Genomic DNA, 22,657 nt, shown 5'->3' on the forward strand with positions numbered 1-22,657 from the left:
GTAGTTGGTTGTGAAGGGGGGCTACTTTTAGATGAGCACATTAGCTGGTTAAGCTAGTGGGAGCTTGTGCCATGGGGAAGTGCAAATTTAATGGTAACTGGATGGCTAATCCCACGTTCGCGACGTGGTTAGCACCGGTTCCAGGCAATAGCTGGAAATTATAGCTTAAATTTAATTGTAAAAAAATTGCTTACATTAGGTCAAAGTGGCCTTAAAAAAGGTCTTAAAAAGTCTTACATTTGGCTCCCTTAAACCTGCAGATACCCTGAATAAGAAATTAATAATATGATATTGTAGTTTGGTACCAAAATCAAGGGAAGTCACCTGGTTTTTATTATTCTATCAATCTTGAAAATGCAGAAAAATACATTTAAATATCAGACATTATTAGAAATTCCTGTAGTTCTTAAATCTGAATCATAATGATCGCTGAAAGATCTTCAGAAGCTTCAATTGTAACTTCTTACAACTTACAGCAACTTCATTCTAGCGTCTTACCAACACACACTTCAGTCTTTAGACCCAAACATGTCTAACATATTATGATCTTTATTTAAAACAAGACAGTGAAGTTCTCTAGAGTTCTGAGTTTATCTCATATGAAACAGGATACATTACAGTTACACGTAAAGACCGGTGATCCAGTCAGTCTGTCATGTCTATGCCCTTTACATTTAGTTTTAACCAGAGTTCCTGATAAAACTGTTTATTATCAGAATTTGTTTACATCTGAACAATTTCCACCCTCTGCCGCTACATTATGTTGATAAAGTAATGTCACTGACCTTTTTCTCAGTCAGAGGGGAAAGACTATACCCTCTTTGACGTTAATGAACTTTGTGAACGGTTGTTTACTGGCTTCAAGGTCGGTTTCTGCGAAAGGCAGCAGGCTTCTAGTGAACATATTTACAGCGAGGGATATGTTAGCGTTGTAAATGTATACAGGTGCAGCAGGGGCGATGCCAGAACGTTTACCTCTTTTTCTCTCTCGCGCTCTTTGTTTTTACTTACATTTCCCCCAGTGACACGTGTATTAAACACTGTGCCGTGCATGTTTACTTCTGAAAACACTAACCTACCTGTGGGCCTTTTAAACAATAAAAAATGTTAATAAAGCAGAGCAATCACTTTTTTTCATATTTACAGTAATCTTTTCTCGTACAGATACCAGCTTCCTGGTTCAGTCATCTAAACAAACAGCATGAAAAGTACGTAAATATGTGTGTGGTGGATCATTTAGTTTTTGAACAATGGTTCATTGAATTAAATCTGATATCATTAGAAAGCCTGATTAGTAAAATGACAACAACTGTGGGTGTAACTTCTAATGTCAGAGTTTGTTGTTCTCTCCATGTTAAGAGAAGCTCTACAGTATCTGGGGTTGTTTGGTATGCCTTTATGTTCTTGCTTCATTTACTAAAGAGCAACAACGTAAACCAGCAATATTCAGGGTCAGAGGTCAACCACTACTGAGCTGCTGCTACTTCATCTTCAGCGTACGACTCGGTTATCTTTGAGGGTCGTGCAAGCATACTTGTGGGTTGGAAGAATAAAACATTTGAAAACCATGGCTCAAAAAATTTTTAATTTTTTGTTCACGTTTTTGTTTTTGTCATTTTTGTCACAGGACGTTTTCTTTCAGTCACAGGAAATCTAAAAATAACTGACCAGATCAGAGGTTGGTGTAAATCTGAAGTATAAAATAATTAATGTAGGCATCTCTGGACCTTCCTCCACACAGATTGCTTTTTAAACAGCCACCTCCACTTCCTCTAACTTATTTGTAACCCACTCAGAGATATTACAAATGGCTATCTTTGGGTTTTTGTGTCCCCAGAAAAAACACTAAAAAACTTTCACACTAGACACTTGCAGGTATCAACAGTGATAATACGTTGACTGGCTGGAAAAGCATCAGACTCTTGAACTGAAACTTGGTCACCCTGCTAAGGATCCCTAACCCTGCCATGTATACAGCCATTACACACTGTTATAGAGGGAGGTCTTTACCTGTCTGGTCAACCAATTGGTAGAGCATATCGAAAGTCCCTACAGCCTATTGAGGTATTAAATGAGCTTAACATGAAAAAACACTAAACCAAAAAAATTCTACAAAAATATGGAGATATATGATGAAAAGGCATAACATTATTACATTAGTATTACATTGATATTATTACAGTTATTATTTTATTACAGTAATTGATTAACACTATACTAAAGCTCTTCTTGCCCCAAATCAGAAAATGTTAAAGGGAAAACAATTTTCATAACTTTTTTCTTAGTGAGGAAGTTACAGGGATAATCCAGCTCCGAGTCTGGCAGAGCTTGGCACTGTAAACAACATTTGAGGGTTTTTCTAGGGCTGGTTGGTAAGGCAAAATTTAAATATCACTGTTTATTTAATATATTGGTTTTCCACTCCAGTTGTTTCCATGGAAAACATGTAAACAATGATCCGTTCTGAACCACAAAGGGCCATCTACAGAAGTGTTGTTTGCTAGGCTACATCTGTTAGCATGATAAACATCAGAGTAATGATGGTCCTGGTTCTGGTCCTGGCAGAACATGTCTTAAAAATCCATTCAGATACATTTGTACATGCCTACAGTTATATTTATAATTGTTATTTTGACAGTTAGTTACGTGTAGTTCAACATAGCATCCCAGCAAACATTGGTCCGACCATGGCCAAAAATAGTCATGGTAGGACCCTACAAAACATTGGTCCGGCGGCGACGTGGTGTCCACGGTCAAAAATATTCGGGGTAGGTCGGTCCAATTTAAAAAAAAAAATAACATAACATTTCCTAAAAATCCACTCAGATTTGTAGTTACATGTATAACTGTTACGTTGACAATAACTTACGTATAGTTCAACACATGGCATGTCGTGAATCAGTTGTAAGTGAAAATCTACTGTTTGTCACTTCATAAATATCAGCAGGATAGCTCAACTGGTTAGCCATCTGACTTACACTGTAGAGGACCCGGGTTTGAGTCCAGGCTGGGATAAGTCAATCGGTAAAGCAAGGTCAGACACAGGACATATTCTATTTATTATAATTATTATTAAATGTAAAAACTACATTTTATTTTACAGTGTAGGTGAGATGTACACTGACGGTCATTAAACGTCCAAATGAGACGTGCCGAAAGACTTGTAATTCACGTCCAGAAAAGATGTTGGTTCAACTTTCATTTTGGAACTATTTTTCAACCATTATGGGACGCGTCGCCCCGACGTCTTTTCAACGTTGATTAAACGTCCGAATGTTTGCTGGGCACCTTCCTGCTCATTCAGATAAGGCTGGTAAGAACAGAGACACACGTGTGGTCAAGGAATCCCTTTTTCTTTTCTCTTCATGTTTAAACTACAACTCTTTTTGCATCCTGCCTCCTGCAGCCTCACCTGAGACCCTTTCTTGTGTTTTTAACCATATGGACCACATCTCTGTATCAGAAAACCTACTGCTATGCAATGCTCATGTGAGCAGCCAGGACATAAAATCCCTGGACCAAACTGTCACTGAACATTTTCAGTGTTTCTGTGTGAAAGCAGCTAATGTAAAGCTAATACAAGGCAGAAGAAAGCGACGAGTGGTGGGGGGTATTAAATATGGATTAATGGAATGTTGCTCGGGCCCATCTCTGGGTGTAGCGTAGTGTTGAAAAATAAAATTTATGTTGCCAGCTATTGGCCGTGAAGGTGCATTTGGACTTCGAATCCTTTAATTAGAAGTGAGATATTAGCATTTCATAGGGCTTTCTGCTGGGTGAGGGGATCGGCCGGCCACCGTGCCTTCATTAGCCAGCTTCTTCGTGTAATGAGTGCCGTCATTAGCTGATGGAGTGGATTTGCCCCGGCTCTACCTTGAAAGGCACATCTTTTACATGCACGCAAGGAATAAGGCCTTTTAATGGATTTCTTAATGAATAAAATAAGATGCCACTTCTTGCAAATTTGACGAGAGCATTCCTGATAATGTAGGGAAAGAGTGAGGGAGTAGTGTAGAAGCAGAAAACAAAGCTTTGTGGTCATCGCTTCTGACTTTTCTTCCTGCAAAAGCTCAAAAATTAAAATTCATCAGAAATGTGTGGTAACTTACAGCCAGGGGTTTGCGTTGTTGTTGTTTTTTTTAACTCGGTGGTTCCTGTCAAAAGCCTGAAGCCGTTAGACACCATCGTGACTCTGAAGCGAAAGCAGGACAGCTATTTCTGTATGTAAATATGAAACGCGTGAGTGCTGGGGAGCGTGCACATTAAACAACAGTGGAGACAGTTGCAGCAGACGGGTTTTTTTTTTTTGTGATATAGAGGACTCTCTAAGCCTTCGGCTGAGGCTTCAGTCTCCAAATCATCCGTGAAGTGATTAGTATTTTATTGATGAGCTCCTGAAGTGGCAAGTGTGGGAAATTGGATCTTTGATCTCCTGGAGTTTGGGAAATTTATCCTGAGTGTGTGTGGAGCTCTCCAGGTGGAACGCCCCCCTCCCTCCGATCTAGACGTGCAGACTGACGCGTGGTTTGATCTTCCACCCCCTTCTCAAAAACACATATTTGTTTTGGATGTTTTCTCTGAGAGTCTACACGGTGATTACAGATGTTCATTAACAACACTGGGTATTTGTTTTAAACTTTAACCAATCACGTTGATATGCTAATTACAGTGTAATTTAATTTGAGCCCTGTAATGATGATGCTGTTATTATGGACATAAATGATGCAGTTAAGCTGAGAGTAATCTCATTTGCATACTGTACATGCCAGTAAATTAAGCCCTTTCCTGTGCGGCTTCAGCTTTAATTTTCCACTCCTTTTCACACAGCATCCCTCAGCCCCGGTGCCCAATAGCAAGCCAGCTTGTTTGATGTGGAGAGCTGCTTCCTCGCACTAAATCTAGTCACAATATGTAATACATAAAGGCTCTCATTATAACTCTTAAGTGTCCTTTTAAGAAGTCAGTGTTAATAAGCAGCTAGCCTTTTGTGCTTCGTAGAGATACACAAAAACTGTTTTCGTCCCTGGCCATAATCATCCTCCGCTCTCCTTAATATGCATGTGCGAAATGAAATCTATCACAGCTGTATTAACGATGGACCGGGGAATTGTTAAAGAGCCTCTAATCAGATTGTATATGTCTTTCTTTGTGTGCTGATCAGATGTATCTTAAAAGAAGTGGTTGTATTTTGATATTTCTACTTTGAAAAAAGATGAAGGCCCTCCGGTTGCCTTTTCATAAAAAAAAAAAAGCTTTTGCTGCTCAAAAAAAAAAATCAAAGGAAGAAAAAACTAATTAAAAATATTTCCTTATTGTATGTTTAGTGCAAATAAATTGGTCTCTTTGTACCCGGGTTTTTTTGATGTGTGTACGAAAGCAGGATGTCTCTGACACGGCCGGCCTTGATAAAAGCTCTTGTGTCTTCATTAGAGAATCAGCACCTCGTGGCGTCTGATTGTCTGATGTTTGCGGTGAGGAGGTAAACATGTTTGTCGTACTGGGCTGTATTTATGCTGATCAAACACGTGAGATGGGCCGTTGTGAATGTTAAAGAGCGTGGATGGGCGCGGGGCTCAGCGGCGCTCTGCAGACACACAATGGTCTGCACACCCACACCTCTCTGCAGCTTGAAGGTGGCTTAGGAGGATGCTTTATGGTCTTTAAAACTGACAATACAATTGCCCTTCACTGGGAATGCTCCTCCATTTTGTCCCATAAAGAATATTATTTTGCTGCCAGCCAATTTTCTCTGTTAGTCTCTAATTGGCTACATAAATCTCGGCCGTTGAGGGTGAGAAATGTTGCGGTGTCACACAGTGTAATCCTCACCCTTATTTACCAATTCATTAAGATTCATTGATGCAGGATTGGTGAGAGGAAATGACAACATAAATCAGGCCTCCAACTTAATGACCCTAATCAGTTGGGAATTGCAGAAAATGTCATGATGAACTATGTCCTTGTATTAGTGCCACTGTAGGTTGTCGTTGTGCTGCTTTATGAGTGGGCTGCGTCATCCTGACACATCCTGGCTGTATTTAACAAAAGAAAGGACTTGTTAAAACCTAAATCCATTCAGCAGCAGACATTCATAGGAGGGCTTTTGGTGTTTTGCCCTCCGCCCTTCTATCGCCACTCTAACTGGGTAATGGAACTCACAAGCTCCCTTTCTCTTTAACCCTCTCTGCCTCCCTCTGGGCAGCGAAGGGGCAGCTTCGGAAATTATAACATGCTTTTTAGGCTTAAATGAGCCAGGTAGGATGTCGCGGAAAAGTTGCTCCTTGTGGAGCAGCAGGAGGTGTCGGCTGCCGTCTGCAGCTTCCTCCACAGTCACAGTCAATCGCATGACCTAGGCTGTTCTCACGCAGACCCAAAAGTGACCCAGATCCAACGTTTCTGCCCATATGTGACCCATATCTGATTATTTCTTATCACACTCACTTGTGATCCTGAATAAGATACGTCGGATAAATTCAGTGTGACCTCAGTCACATCTTTCATCTTGCTTAGTGAAGTGTAACAAACAGCACAATTCTGTACCAGGGTTGGTGGGAAGTGGCCAAGTAACATGTGACACATCACATCACTAAACTTTGAGGCTGCATGTGGGGTCAGGTCACTCCATGTTCGTTGAGCATTCACTCTGGAGTCTGATGGAAGCCATATTTAATTTATTAAACAAACGGCCAATCAAAATAATGAAAATCACAACAAATGATTATGAGTGGGACCTGGACCGGGCTAGAACAACTCTGTTTGATCACAGTTACACAATCTTTGTGCTCTTAACCCAAAGGCGTCACTTTAATTTATTATACTCTTGTGACCTTAGAGGACAAAAATGTCCGTCCGCTCATAAAAATGGTCATAAAAAATTAAAGCATTTGTCTTTTATTTTGCTTTTTTCATAGATCTGTTAAACAACTTCAGTCCTGCTCAAACATATAAAAACTTCCATCATTTAGAGGATTTTAACCCTTCAGATGCATGTTTGATTACTCAAAGTCGGTGCTGTAATTTATGACAAAAATAATCCCACAAAATTTAGTTATTTTCCAAAAAAACAGCTTTTTCTGTCTGGGGCATTTATTGTAAATCAGTCGTGGTTATGTTATGAGATATCTATAAAAAAACTGGTGATACGATACGTATCATGTTACAGGGGAGACAATACGATATATCTCAATATATTGAGATGCATCCAACCAGACGATATTAGCGGCTATTTTAGACTGAAATTATTGTAGGAAAATTCAATATAGTCCAAACTGATACGTAACATATTTAACATGAGGTATCTGAACCATGATAGAGGGATTTACATTTCAGCGGTGGAAACAAAACCCATTGCACCCTGCTGCTAACTAGCGTTTGGTGTTTGAATTGCACCAAAATAAAATAAAATGCGCAAATATTTCCATGTAAATTCTTCCAAAAATTAGAAACATGGCTTTTGAATACCGATGTAATATTGCAGGAAAAAATTTGTGATATATTGCCTTATCAATATTTTCTTACATCCCTAGTAGCAACAGCTTCAAAGTTTACCGTCCTATTATGACCTTAGCGGACAAAAACTTCCCATTGACTTTCATTCAAACCACACCTTTTGATTCTGGAACATCTGCGACAAATATTCATGCTTTCTGTGATATCAGGGTTTCATTTTGGAGAAAAGTAGTCAAAATTTGTGATTGTTACTGTTCCCCACCAAATTCAGTCATTTCTCCATATGTAGTCCTGGCGAGAAACTCCACACATTTTTTTTGTTTTGTTTTTTCTGCTGTTTGAATTGAAGTCAAAAAGTCAATCTGACCTCTGATGAGACAATTAAACACAGTTTTATATCTCTTACTGATCTTCAAAGTGTAGAAAACAAAAACAATTAGTATGTTTATGCACCTGGCTGGAACCCAGGCACAATCAAACACTAACAGCCAAAGAGATTGTCAACCTAACAATCCTGAATGGAAGACACGCAGAACTCGTGTGATATTCATGATGTTGATGTGAGATGATATATTGGGCTTCTGATTTTGGCATGTGTGCACCTGCAGTTTTTGGGGTGACCACAGGAGCTCCAGGAAGTCACATGCAATCATTTATATTACAGCAAATCCAATTGTTCAGGAACTTTTGAAGAGCAAAGTGACTGTTTGGCACTTTTAGGAGAAGTTCACAACTTAGACAAGTAATTAGCCATTATACAACTTTTGCTGCTTGTGCCTGTTTCAAGATAAATTTTCCCTTTTTTTAGTATTCAGTAGGCTTATTTGGTCTTTTGTTATCAGCACCTACAGAAATACAACATGTTGATGGCCACAGATTATTTTCATGAACATTATTTCCTTTTAGGCTGCGCAGTGGCGCAGTGGTTAGAGCTGTTGCCTTGCAGCGAGAAGGTCCTGGGTTCGCTTCCCGGCCTGGGATCTTTCTGCTTGGAGTTTGCATGTTCTCCATGTGCATGCGTGGGTTCTCTAAGGGTACTCCGGCTTCCTCCCACAGTCCAAAAACATGACTGTTAGGTTAATTGGTCTGTCTAAATTGTCCTTAGGTGTGAGTGTGTGTGTGCGTGCAGGATTGTTTGTCCCGTGTGTCTCTGTGTTGCCCTGCGATGGACTGGCTCTCTGTCCAGGGTGTACCCTGCCTGATCGTCCATTGCCCGCTGGAGATAGGCACCAGCACAGGTGTGCCACATCAAGATGCTGATCCAACATCATGAGTAGTGCACAGGTGTACCTTGTACTGCCCACAATAAAAGGCTACCCTTAATAATCCTTCAGGTGAGTGTGTGTGTGTGTGTGTGTGTATATATATATATATATATATATATATATATATATATATATAATTTAAATTTTTTTGCAGGAGACATGGACTTCCTGCAACCCCTCTTTCATCCATTTTGGTGTGTTATGTTGACAAGGATTTGATGATTTCTTGAGTGATTTTTTTTTTCCAAAAGAAGATTGTACATTGTAAATTCTGGTGATGGCATAATGTGTAAGCCCAAAATTCAAACTTCCAGCTGCAGGAAGTCTCTGCATTAGTTAGAAACAAGGCATGCCCACTTTTTGAGTCATTGTCCTCCTCTCACATTCAGAGGAAATTTCGGGAGAAATAGAGAAAACAAAATAGTCTGACTCCACCACAAAGCCCACGTCAGACAGATGATCTAAACACATAACTGCTCAGAGTTTCTCAAAGGCTGCAGGGTCCAATCCAGAACTCTTTATATTGCTCCTTTGTTGACACATAATTGAATTCACCAGATAATCAAACTTCTAAGTGTTTGATGGTGCCTGAGCTCAGCCAGGTGCATAAACTTAATAATTGTTTATGTTTTCTACACTTTGAAGTTCAGTAAGAGAGAGAAACTGTTTTATTTTATTATCAGAGGTCAGGTTGGTCTTTTGACTTCAATACAAACAGCAGAAGATCTAAAGACGTGTTGAGTGTCTTGCCTATAAGCCACTAATGAAGAAATAACTGAATTTGGTGGTGAACAGTAAAATTCATAAATCTGACTACTTTTCTCCAAAATGAAACCCTGATATCACAGAAAGCATGATTATTTGTTGCAGATTTTACAGGATCAAAAACTGTGGTTTGAATGGAAGGAAACGATAAGGAAACGTCATCAACGATGGCCCAAGACTGTTCCAATCCTAAGTATGCATAACGGCAAGTTCTCTCAAAGTTCCCGGATGTGTTCTTGCTCCACCCATTGTATTGAGGATGCATCAATGCCTCCTTCTGCTGCTTTATATTAGAAATATAAATAAAATAATATGAAGCTGTCTGTTATTGTAAATAATCGCGTGTCAACTGTAAATTTTGCTGTGTGTTTGGGTTTTACTCCTCACTTTCCTTCAAAATAAAAGCACCATAGGTCTGTTCTGATGAAAAATTAACCAATTTTATTCATTAAAAAGTGGGGAATGCTAATATTTTATGAGTTTTGATCAAAAGTGGGCCAAAATAATGCAAATATTATATTTTTGTTGAAATTTAGTTATTTAATGAACATACTAGACTTTTATTTTTATGTCAGCTCATTGTTTAATTGTAGCAAGAAGCAGCACTTGAGTCCAGGACACAACGGAGTACGGTTCTGTTCCAAATGCTGTCCTTGTCCATCGTTCTCAGTAGAACAGACTATCTAGTAGTGTTGTCAAATAAATCAATACCTAGATATAAATCGATACTAAAAGTGGTATCTAAATTAGATATTCCATCCCTGTGGTATCGATATTATGGACTATTATACACAGCCTTCTTCAAGTACACCGACACGCACGACAGCCAGATGCCGTAAAGCAGCCTCCGCCTCACGGACAAACAGAAGCAGACGCCGCATGGCTACAATACAATTTCCTGCGCGAGTTGTCTGCTATCAAAGTTTTGTTAACGATGGCAACAGCGAATTCAGGAGGTGCTTCACAGCCCAACTTAATCGACAACACAAAGAGCAAAAGTGCAGTGCGGAAACACTTTGGATACAAGGCTGATGAGTCGGGGAAAGCAACACACCATGACAAACCTGTTTGCAAGGAGTGCTACAAAGAGATCGCTACGAAGTCAAGCAGCACAACAAATTTGGCCAAGCATCTGAGAGACCGACACCCCAAACTGCATGATGAAATGAAACAGGTGTCTAAAATGTATTAAATCTAGTAAGAATGTGTCTAATTGCACCAACAAATTTGAGCTCACGTATTAGTATTAGCTAAGCTAGCATACCAAGTCCGACGTGTAGTTGTATATTCACGCTTATATGCTTAAAGGAAAACTCCCATTTATTGCAACCCGGACTTAATTACTAGCATGCAGTACGTTTGTTTACTCACCCTGACAACCAGGGGCGGATTTAGGACTGAAGAAGATCCGGAGCTTAACACACACACGCGCGCACACACACACGGAACACACACTGGTCAACATCATATATGTCTTGTACCACATAATTTTAAATCTGAAACTACATATTAAGCATTTTCAGGGCATGGTATTGTTCCTGTTAGTGTTTAGTGTGAGATGATAGTAAATATTCCCGTTCTTTCTCCATCAACTTTACCTGATAGTAAGCTAACTTTAGGCAAACCAGCAGCACAACAAATATTTTCAAATAAGACTCACAAACCTGAGTCAACACCAGTCTCATCAAAGCTGGCGTTCTGTCGTTGTACTTTTGGTCTAAAAAACGTCCTTATATCCATCTTCACTCATGCGTTTCAGGCAGAGACTGTAGAAGAAGCCGGCTGCTGAAGGGCTTCTTCTTCAGTGGTGGAGGCTCAGGCAGGCTGTATACAAACTACTGCCAGCTGCTCCCTCACTGTTGGACTTTTGTACTGCATGTTACTTCCACGATTTAGATCCGGGGCTTCTCATAAAACATCCGGGGCTTCAGCCCAAGAAGCCGGGCCTAACGCCGCCCCTGCTGACAACTTAGGTGCTATTTGGATTCCCCGGGGTATTTAGATCCATCGGCGAATCGCCATCAGTGTATATCCATATAACGGGTGCGGACGGGCACCCATGGTGCAGCCTTGAAATAAGACATTATCTGCCCCAAAACATCTTCATGTCGAAAGGTTTTGTTAAGAATCATTAACGTGATTCCCCCGTTCGTTTGGAGTGGGTCTGGGATTTCTAGGCGTGAACAGACTAGCCGCGGCTAATCTAACCGGCGCTTTTAATGACGTCACTGCCGTGCGCCAATCTGTTTTTATTAAGATTACCGGTAGATGTACCTTTGTCCTACTGTGTAGAATTTCGTTTTCTCCCTTTATTGACCAACAAGAGTTGTTCAAAAGTACAGAACAAAACATATGGCATTACATCTTATGACAAAAAAGCACCTTAAACAGAGTTTAAGCAGCAAAACATCACTCTGCAAATAGTGTATATATAGTGAGACAATTCATGATTTAAAGTGTTAACTTTCGCCAGTTTTTGTATGCACGTTTTAAAAAATGCTGATACTTGAAAGGTTTAAGCACTTTACACACTTAATTCTTAACATTTAATTTTTGCAATATAAATTGAGGAATGTTATTTTTCGAATAAACGTGTTCAATCAATTGGTGTTTTTAAATAGTATCGAAATCGAGTACCAAGTTTTTTTTCCCAGTATCGAATCGAGTTTGAAATTTTAGTATCGTTACAACCCTACTATCTATTGATGATGCCAAGAACATACTTGTCTAGTACACAATAACGTACTAGTGTCCTTGAGTATTGAGAAATGGCCAGTGTGGAAGTTATAAATAGTTACCATCTTACCAGTAGATGGTGTCCTGATGGCCTCTGCTCAGAGAAATACAGTTGATGAGCTAGTGTGAACACAGCTAGGACTAAAGCGTCCACCCTAAAGACACAGTAGCTACATTTACATGGGCACAAGTAATCTGACTTAATGCTCATCAGATCAAAAATTCTTCATGTACACATGTCAGTCGGAATATTCTGATCTGACACAACCCGATCGGAAAGACATTTCATTTAGATTGAGAGAGGTGGTTTTGTCCAGTCATCATTACGGTTGACATTCATGTACACACCTATTCAGATTGTTGCAGTAAAATAATGCCCACTGCGCATGTGTACAACTTCCGCGTGACATCTTTCCACCTTTGCAGACACTCAGGACAAGTCGGAAGCATGGCGGGAGGTAAACAGAAGTTATCCTGTTCTCACCTGTGGTGGATGAGTGGCGTTATGTAACACTGAACCTGTATTTTAGTTAAAGCAATCAGCTACAAACAAAAGCAGGTAAAAAGTGTGAAGAAGGGGTAAAAAACGTAAATCAATGGACAAAGCTAAAGAATAAGAAAATAAAATGCGACAAGATGACGTTTGTTTACAGTTTTTTTTCCGGGAAAGACAACTCTGCGCATGCGCCATTTATTTAATCTGAATGAATGCTTGGTGCATGTGTACTCACGGCATGATCGGATCGTTTCAATTGGTGTCCATGTAAACAGAGATTTGGGATTTCGATCAACCAAGATTTGAGTCGGAGAGGGGAAATTTGTCACTTGTAAACGTAGCTCCTGCACTGGTTAATCTCTGGAAATATCCTTTAAAATGTTGTTGAAAATTAGTTCAATGAGTCCCAGTTGTCAGGGGTGGACTGGGATGACAATTCTACCACCTGTCAGCCCGGGGGGGGGGTGTCTCAGACTAAACTGGGTGCCAGATAGGCCAGTCCACCCCTGCAAGTTGTTGAAAAATATTGGCGGCTTTGTAACATATAACCATAAGAATTGGGTCTAAAATTCACGGGATCGGATCTAAGTGTCTGGGTGACAAAATGTATTTACTGATTTCTAACAAGTGGCTGCAATATGTTTGCCGTTCATAAACGTAGTTGTTTTACATACAGGTATGTACCTCTTCACTCATTGCCAGTGATGAAAGAGAGTCTGATGTGTTGAACGATCTGACAAAGTACTCCTTGCGCTCCCAGGGACTCTTGACTGTAACGGCCATCTGTTGATTTAGGTATGTGCTGCCCCCTATCGCCTGGTAAAGTACACCAACACTTCTAAACAGCTCTAACCGTTCGTAGTAAATTAAGCTGTGTTTGTTCCATCAGTTGTAATTTCCATCATCTCCTGTGGTTCCTACCAGGAGCAGCAGCAGCAGTGTGCAGCTCTCCCGGTGCATCAAGGGGCATGTCTGCCCTAATAAGCACGTGTTAGATAGACGGTGGTGTATTGTTTTGGAAAGACTGTTTGCATTAACTGCCTTAAGACTGCAGCATTCGACTAACCGTTAGCTCGTCAGTCGGTCAGATTTAAACTCCTCCTCAGTAAAGTGAAAGCTTTTTCTAACAGGTGAAACATTTATAACCTTCACTCAGAAACAGACGTCACTCCTGTGCTTTATGTCTTTTTTTTTCCTGCTTGAAAACCCGTAAACACCAACAGCTGCCATGCAGAGATCCGATATTACACTTGCTTCCAGTTATCATGTGAGACGGAAACATAATAAATGTATCTAGTGGAGTTGATGACTTACTCTGCGATAATTAGCGTCTCACTTTGTGTGGAGAGCTGTGGTTTACCGCACGTCTGTCCCGATGATTTAACAGAGCTGCTAAGCTTTTCCTGAAAAGGATTAGGCTACATCTTGTCAGCTTGCACTCTGGTGAACTAACTTCCTCCCAAAAGGCGGCGATTTTATTAATGTTGTTCTCTGGTTGCATAAACATTTGATATTAATTAGACAAGGTCATCAGGAACAGCCCAGATTTTCCCAGGAAAATTCACAGTCTAAGAGTTTTCCACCAGGTTTGCATATGATGATTGTAGTGAAACTGATGAAAAATATGCGACACGGTGTGAGTAATGCTGCAGCGGTAGGTGCTTCTGCAGTTCCCACAGGACGGATAGATTGTGTTTTTCTTTGAGTGTACATGGGCGACGGGTCTAATTGGTAAGAGGAGCTCGAGGGAAGCCATGCACACGTGGAGGCTGTGGTCAGAAAAGCGCGTCCCCTCCGTCTCCTGGTGTCTGTCCTCGCGCTGGAGTATTAATGGGCATGAGCCACATGTGAGCCAGACGATCAAAGTCAGATGAAGGAGAGTCGCTGAGAAAATGTGTGGCGAACCACTCCTAAAAGAGGCTCCACATCCCAGAATTACTATTCCATTCATGCACAACCAGATTTAAACTCATTAGACTTTTCTATTTACTTAGTCTCCATCGGCCATGGATGTACTAAAAATACCATGGCCTGCCTTACTTTGGCACATTCTGCCATTGTCTGTGCACAGCAGGCCTTTTACTCCGAGGCGTTTCTCACACCGGAGACAAACGGGTTTGTATATTTTCTGAAATTATGGATCTACTCAGATTCTCTCCTGGAGTCTGTCATTCTTGTTGTTAATTTACCTGAGCTGGTACCGTGATAATGGTTTGCTATTCATACTTCCAGCCACTGTGTGGGACGTTAAGTTCCTCTCCTCTGCTCACGGTGGAGTAATGGCTTTGGATCTGGATTTCACGCCGAAGAGCCCCACCGCTGTCGTCCTGATGTGATATAAATATGTGTTTTGCACATAGTTTGTGCTTTCCTCTCAAGGGGAGGGGACATCCTAGGTAGGAAAGCCTCATTGGCTGGTTTCACCTCAGCAGATGGTAAGTTGTTGTCTGTATGAAAAATTAATTGTCAGGCTGGCAGCACTCTCGCCTCAGTCCTGACTCCTTTTCTGTCCAACAATAAGAAGTTTACCTCCTCAGAATGAGATCACCGGTTAGAAACTGTTGTTTAGTTTGGTTCCACCTCCAGAGCGCCGTGTTGTTGCCTGCAGACATCCCCCGCTCAGACCCGGTTACTGAATAATTGAGTGAGGTAAATGTTTAACATGTTTTTACAAGTTCCTGACTGTGCCGTTGCGAAGAGCCTCAGTATGTTGGGTCTAAGAAACACTTGGCGGCTCTGGTCGGTAGTGATGTGTTTCCGTCGGAGACCACCTTGCCGGCTGCGCGCCCCTCCACCACCGGCCCCTCTCATTCTCATTCAGCAGCTGCAGCGCCCCAGCCTAATGTGTCTCTGAATGTCAGAAGAATGACTGTTTGTTTATCTTGCCATTTGTCTTGTTGTTTCTTCTAGTCAGAGCTGTGTTTGCATCAACACCGGTCCCCTAGAGCTCCTCTCCCCCCTCCTAGAACCTGTTTACACTTTGCTCGCCCCGAGTGTCACCTAGGAAATCGGCCGATCGCTCCACCTGGTTAATATTAAATGGCTCCTGCAAGGAGATGTGTTTGTTCATAAACACGAACCCCTGCTCCTCCTGTTTACTGTCGTCATGGCAGCAATCACTTATTAAACAAACAGATGCAGTTTGCCAGTGTGAACGGTTTGCCTACACCTTGTTTGGGTTCTAGGAAGGACTTGAAACCTGTCAGAGGTGGCTTCTCTGAGGGGGATGTTACTCACAGATGGTGTAGTCAGGTGTGTTTCGCTACCTGAGACGAAGAGGAGGCATAGCTTTTACCAGCTTCTGAAGAATTCCCTCTGGTTTTATAAAGATGAAACATCCATGGCTTTAAATTACTTTCAATACTTTGCTGTCGGCCCTGCGTCTCTCTGGGCCGGGACCTTTGGAGTCGCAAAATTGTGTGAAAACGAATCTTCAGTTAAAATCACGCATAATTACAATCATTGGTCTGAATGTTTGATCCCCTGATAACCGGAGTTCTTGTGGGTGCTTAAAGTCCTCAAAGTATTAGAATGATAGTTTGGTATTATTAAGGTTTAGCGTTTGGACCCTGAAACTTTAGCTGAAGTGGGTTGTAGCACAGTAGCGTGGCTAATTGTGTGGAGTCATGAAAGACAAATCGTGGTCCAGTCATTATCCTTTAGGACTATACATACATTTATTCATCCCAATGCTGATTTTATAAACATATAAAAGTATGGTTAGTCATAAAAACTCCTTTAACTTTACTGTTCGCTGTACTTTTACTGCTTTTTTTTTGTATCTACCTTTTATCGATCAATTATCCGGACCACTTTCGCTCAGTAGAGTCACAAACGCCTCGCATCCATCTGCAGGGTTCAGGACGGGGCGGGGTGGGTCCTCATGGACCGGTGTGTACCGGTATAGGTCTGCAATTTCAGGAGAGTGTTTCTTGAATATTTCGACCCCCATCCGCTGAGAAACTTCTTTAAAAACTTTCATTCCTTACTGATCCGCCTAGCTCCTCCTGAGTGTGGACCAACCATGACAGTGAGGAGTGCATGGCCCTCTGACGATGGCCAAACCTTGCTGCTACTTGCTGGCCTTTTCTCACATTCATGTACAACTAATAAATATATAAACAGCACAACTCTGAGCTTTTGCTTGTTGCATGTAGTGATGCATTTCTGTTCCCCAATCAGTGGACTGTGTTGTAGCTTCGCCCTCACCGTACCCACAACAGACTGAGGCCAAAGTCCCATGACTGGTGCAGTCCGGGTCAGCTGTCTGGACCGGTTTTTACAATCGGGACGGAAGAATTAGCAAGCCGATTGTCCCCAATCTGTGCCAGTTTAGGCGGTAGCTCAGGACTCCCTGGACAGGTGTCCAGTCCAGCACAGGGACACACATTCACTCACATCCAGGGACTGTTTTGTCTCAGAATCACCAAACGAGCATTTTTTTTTTGTCTGAGAGGAAAACGGAGTACTCAGGGCAACACACAGATACTATCTCCATGAAGAAAGGATGGGATTCAAACCTGCAACCTTTTCACTGCAAAACGACAGTGTGTGTAAATTATAACCGGTGTAAAGAAATGCATTCATCAGGACTCCAACAAAGTATTTGAGACACTTTTTGGTTCGCTAAAACTGCTAAAAAGGTGACATTTGAGAAAATGTGGCTTGACTTTAAATCAGAATTTGATATAATCTGTTATTATAGAGTTGTTGTCAGAAAGCCAGACCTAGGTTTTGTCACCTCCCACACCTCGGTCTCACATCTCTCACCTGAAGTCATGAAGCGACACCGGGAAGAGTTCCAGATGGATTCCAGTCGCTGACGATGATTCTGTGACTATTTTAAGTTGTAGTTAGCTGCTCATATCTTTGACACTTTCCAAATGTCTAACTATGTAGGAGTGAGGTCCAACAGGAGCAAATTGAGAATCTTCTCGTACATTTTGAGACATTTTAGAAACTCCTCTGCGAATCCTGATCACGCGTTGGCACCAGCAGTCACATCCCGGTCAGATACTGGCTTTACAGATGCAGGAAGTGATAGCTTTTATTTGTCTTATGACTTTTTCACAGAATCAGGAGCCAAAATATGTGCTAAGATAAGCTTCTTAAAGAGCCTTGAGAGGCATTCTGTTGTTGCACCTTTGGTACAGGCCAATGTGTTGTCTAGTCTAGCAACCAAGTTGAATCTAAACAGCTCCAAAAGGAGCCTCTCCCCATTGTTTGCTCCTTTGTGTCTTTATCTCCCACCAAGAAATGTTGAGCTTTTGTTGTGTTCTTGTGTAAACAAGCCGTGTGAGAATCTGGCAGATGGAAGCAGGTGGCTGCTGAGGCTTTTGCTGTCATGAGCATTACAGAAAAACACAACGTGGAGACGGGTCAGAGTGCAGCTGCGCGTGGCGACTTTACCTTGAATCAGCCACAGCCTTATTTGAGTGGTGGAATTCCAGGCGAGCACAGCGATGGCGGGACAGGCATCGGGTTTCCAGTGAGGAGCTGACTGATGAGCTCTGGCCGCTGGCTGTTCTTAACCTTCAACCTGTCTGCTCAGGTGGGAGGCGCAGGGGAGTCTCGTTTGTACTGCGCTCCCCAATCTGAGTCGGGGAAGGAAAACAAACCGTAAACAAACACAAATTCTGGCCTTTTTCTTTTTTGTTACGGAGTGTTTGTTGCAGACGCTTGGAGCAGAGGGGCGTCTGATGCTCACCGGCAGTTTGTTTTCTACAATCTGCTGTCTTCTCTGGAATTTCCATTGCTTTGGTTCACTTTTAATTTTTACATCTTGCACAAAAACAATCCCCTGATACACTCCATTAAAATAATAAATGCCTGTGTTTGTGCGTCGTTTTGTGATAAAGCATGCAAAAGTAGCCCCTTTCAACAGGCCACTTGACCCATAATTCAAGCTGCATTTGGGTAAAAAAGGATGAGATGGAAAAACTTTGGAGCTGTTTGAGCCACGGTGCACACAAGGCCATCCCCAGAGTGAAGTGAAAATAAACAGTCAGATAAACACAAGCTGGCCAAATCACATGACTCCTGATGCTCTCCCTGCCTCGGCGCTCTGCAGATTAACACCATTATCAGCACAACTCTCTAATAAGGCCCCTTCCTATCGGCTTGATATTTATGATGGATAATGCCCATTTTCCATTTTCTCTTTTTTTCCTTTTCTCCAGATTCTTTTCTCATTCATGATATTGCAGCTTTGAGTTATTCTGTGGTAAAATTAATGAGAAAGTAGATTTATGGGTTTCATTTGTTTGTCAATTCGAAAATTAATTGGATGTTAATTTTAGCCGTCCCCTCATCAGTGCCGCTTCCAAGCATGCGCGCATTACTTTGCATTCATTGTAGCCGTTCCCTCCTTTTATTGTGGGTCACTAGTTCTGCATACATTAAAATAGCCCTGCGGCTCATTCTCTTGATTACTTTTGGAGATGCCGTGCATTTGGAAACTTACGCCTCTCCGTTGCAATTATGAAAATTTTGCATGGAATGGCAGAGCATGTATAATAGCCATTACTTTCGCCCTCTGTATTAAAAAAATAGCATTTCCAGCAGTTTTTTTAAAGAATACGTGGAGGTTTGCATCATCTGCACATGGTTTCCTTCAGATTGCATTACATCTAGCTGGAGAACTGGTGTTTCTAATTGGATGGTGTCTTAGAACGGACCTGTAGATGGAGTTGGTCGCTGGCTGCTTCCCATCCCACAGTATTCCTATTGCTCACTCCTTGTTTAGAAAATCCCATTATGGAGGGAGGCTGTGCCAGACTGAAAGGGGTGAGCCAGGTCAACATCTGTCTGGAGTGGGCCGGGGGGGGGGGGGGGGGGGCTGTGGCCCATCCCAGAGAACAGACCTGTAGGCTGGGCCAAAGCTGCACAGACAGGCCCTAAAGTGTGGGGGCGTCGTGACACACAACTGAACCGGCACAGGCCACAGTGTCAGATGACTCATTCAGTCATGCTTCTTGCAAGGAGAGGAGACATAAACCACCGGGGCACTTTTGCTTTGAGCCTCATTTAGAGACAGTTTTAGTCTAAAACGACTAAAACTGACACTGAGCTGGGAAACCTTGCCAGAGAACAGTGCTGCTTATCAGACTGTGTTTTTTTTTTGTGATTCCACATCTAGATTATTATCTCACCTCTGCTCTGTAAATATTCTTACGTGACAAGTTGTCAACCCCAATTTCCCATCTGTCAGTCTGGGTGTCCCTGTGGTGTCTGGGAGCGCGCATGTTTGGATCGGATCTCCGGAGACCCTCTGCCTGTATACCTGAGCTGGGCCCGTCCTCCTCCACGCCTCAGACGCAACTCCGTAAATCTGCATTTACTTCCATCTTCTCATTCGTCCGTGATGAAGTCCTGGTGTTTTAAAGGCATTTATTCTGCTTCATATAAATAATTAATCAGCCAAGTTAATTTGCGTCTGCCTGACTTGGTCAGCTTCATTAACTGCCCTGGAATCGGGAGACTAGACGCGGCTTGCCGGAGAGGCCTGTGACCGGCGCACAATAGCTGTAAATCATTCTGCTGATTTGAGGAACACAAGCGCAGATAGGCAGCAGTGTCACTGGAGCTTTTCCCCACAGACACAGGGGAAGTGTGTGTGTGTGTGTGTGTGTGTGTGTGTGTGTGTGTGTAGGGGGAACATGGCTCCCTGGCTTTTTGTGTATCCCAAAACAGATGCGAAGATGTAACAAATATCTGTGTTTTTAACTCGTGACAACTGCTGGCACATTTTCTGCATTATGCATGCAGTTCATCTTAAAACAACACGGCTGGTGTTTGCATGCTATCCTCTGGAGTTAGATTAAATTATGAAAGACAGTGTGTGTTTTTTTTTCAGCTCTTAGAGGGTTATTTATATTCAGACTTGTATTTTGGTGTTAATTGAGCGCCCCTCCAGGACCCGGCTGTTTTTGCGCGGCTTCAGATTGGATGTTTCTCAAGGAGATCCTTTGGCAGGCCTCACACAGTGGCCCTGTTTCCCATTAAAAAGCCATTCAGCAGTGGTTCTTCTGGGAGCCACGCAAGTAAATATATCCATTTCCATAGAAAGTGTTTTGTTTTGGAGGTCCAGTGTTTTCTTGGGCGTCTTTTGCTCTTTCTCAACTCAGGTTGGGTTCCTCTCCAGTGCATGCCGGACCCCGGCCCCTCCACCACACCCCTAGTCACACCGTCTAACGGAGAACACAAACAGAACCTGAGCCCCTCGCACGTCTCTCCAACCCAGGGCGGACTGGTCATCTGTAAAGGATCTGCAGCAGAAAACACAAAAACAAAGAGCAGTCTGTGTGTTTTTCTCATTACTTTAGCTGCAAACAGGATGCAGGGACTCGCACACCGACTGGGGAAACGTGCACCAAACGTGAAATTGCGTCGGAAGAAATCGACAGATGTTTGTAGTTTGGTCCCTCTGTAGAAATGTGACCTCGTGGCTGCGTGTTTTAACAGCTGTCCCTGTTTTCTCTGTCTCTGTCCTCTCAGCTTTTTAAGTCATGATGCAAGAATCTGGGATCGAGGTGACGAGCAACGGTCCTTCCAATCAGAATGGAGGTGCAAACGGGGAGGGCGTTCCCAGAGACGGACAGCCCAAAAGTGCCACGCCGTCGGTGGATGTGACTGCAGCGGACCTGCTGAGTCTCCAGCAGCACCAGGTAGAACCGGTCCTCTTTTCACACCTGTCTTCTCTGTCTGAAGCCATGTCATCAGCAGCTCCAATTTGACGTTTTAAGTGCCGCTTAATATTTAATCCCACCTCTTGAGTACATCTCATACGTAAACACATTATTATTATTATTTATGTATATTGAGGCCCATTTTGAATATTTGAAGAAGGGGAAGTGCCTTTGCCATGTGACTGTGTTTGGTTGTGAGCGTGTTTATTGTAGCATGCAGCATCTGCATTCTGGTGAAATATTTATCATCGTGTTCAGACACAGTTTAAATATGTAGGTGCTAGAAGATTTTGTAGCCAGTTAAGACATGATGACGTCCAGCCGGATGACAGCGTCCTTCCCTGGCTGGTTGTAAACACGCCTCACACTCACAGCTAATGCCACACTCTGTTGTGTTAACGTCCGAGGTGTGGAGATGCGTCCCGTCGTCGGAGCTGAAACGTCTCCACCGTCACAGACCCAAGGCAAACAGACAAGCTCTTTCTGTTGGTGTCAGCGTTATATGTGGCACGCGGCAGTGTGTTTAAGGAAACAGCACTGAAAAGATCAGCGCGTCTGCTGCTATCTGGGTCTATCCGACAGCACAACTAGGGTTGTTGTCAGGAGCTGTTTGGTGACGATGCACAGCCTCTCTGTTGTTGTCTGTTGTCACGGCACGTCTGTCAGAATGTGTGCGAGGACAGAAACAGTCCCGCAGAGAGGAAACGTGGGGGCAAAGCGACGGTTTCACACAGATCTCAGCACTTTTTTACGATTCCACATAGAATTATGGTGGTTTTTATTTAAATAGCTCTAAGTCCTATTTTGCTACAGGATTAAACAGCTTTTACGATAAAATGTTGTGGGTATTTTCTACCATGATTGTCACGTGAAACTGGTCATGTATTTTTATTATCATGAAATGTAAAAGTAGAAAATGTGCAAAAAGACTCGTAGAGCTAAAATGATCGGTCTAGAAATATTATTATGAATATTTTAGTTGTGCGTTTATTTGTCTTAGACATTAGTAGGATGCATCCTTAATCATGTTACACTAGTGATGCACCAATATGACATTTTTGGGCAGCTACCCATATCCAACATTGATAACACCTTTATGGCCGATAACCGATATATTGGCATTAAGGCTTCTAAAATCTACAGATTTTGTGCAGAATGAAAATGATTAAAGCTCAGTTTACATTATTATGTACACACAACACACACATTTAAACTTGTGAGATGATTACAATCACTGTCACATGACTAAACAAATACAC

The 22,657-nt window shown here is 42.1% G+C and overlaps 1 protein-coding gene across 25 annotated transcripts in view; it reads left to right on the forward strand.

Annotated features, from left to right (window-relative positions):
• foxp1b (forkhead box P1b) overlaps positions 1–22,657 on the forward strand; it is a 243,519-nt gene that overhangs the window by 114,840 nt on the left and 106,022 nt on the right. For 24 of the 25 annotated variants that reach the window (XM_070549199.1, XM_054748493.2, XM_070549203.1 and 21 more), the window contains one exon: positions 21,208–21,377. In XM_070549199.1, coding sequence (XP_070405300.1) covers positions 21,219–21,377 — 159 coding nt within the window. In that variant the 5' untranslated portion in view covers positions 21,208–21,218. Of the gene's footprint in view, positions 1–21,207; positions 21,378–22,657 lie in introns of those variants that run through there. The other variant, XM_070549207.1, reaches the window with a different exon arrangement.

The sequence above is a fragment of the Nothobranchius furzeri genome, chromosome 3, assembly GCF_043380555.1.
Source record: "Nothobranchius furzeri strain GRZ-AD chromosome 3, NfurGRZ-RIMD1, whole genome shotgun sequence".
Taxonomy (NCBI): Eukaryota; Metazoa; Chordata; class Actinopteri; order Cyprinodontiformes; family Nothobranchiidae; genus Nothobranchius; species Nothobranchius furzeri.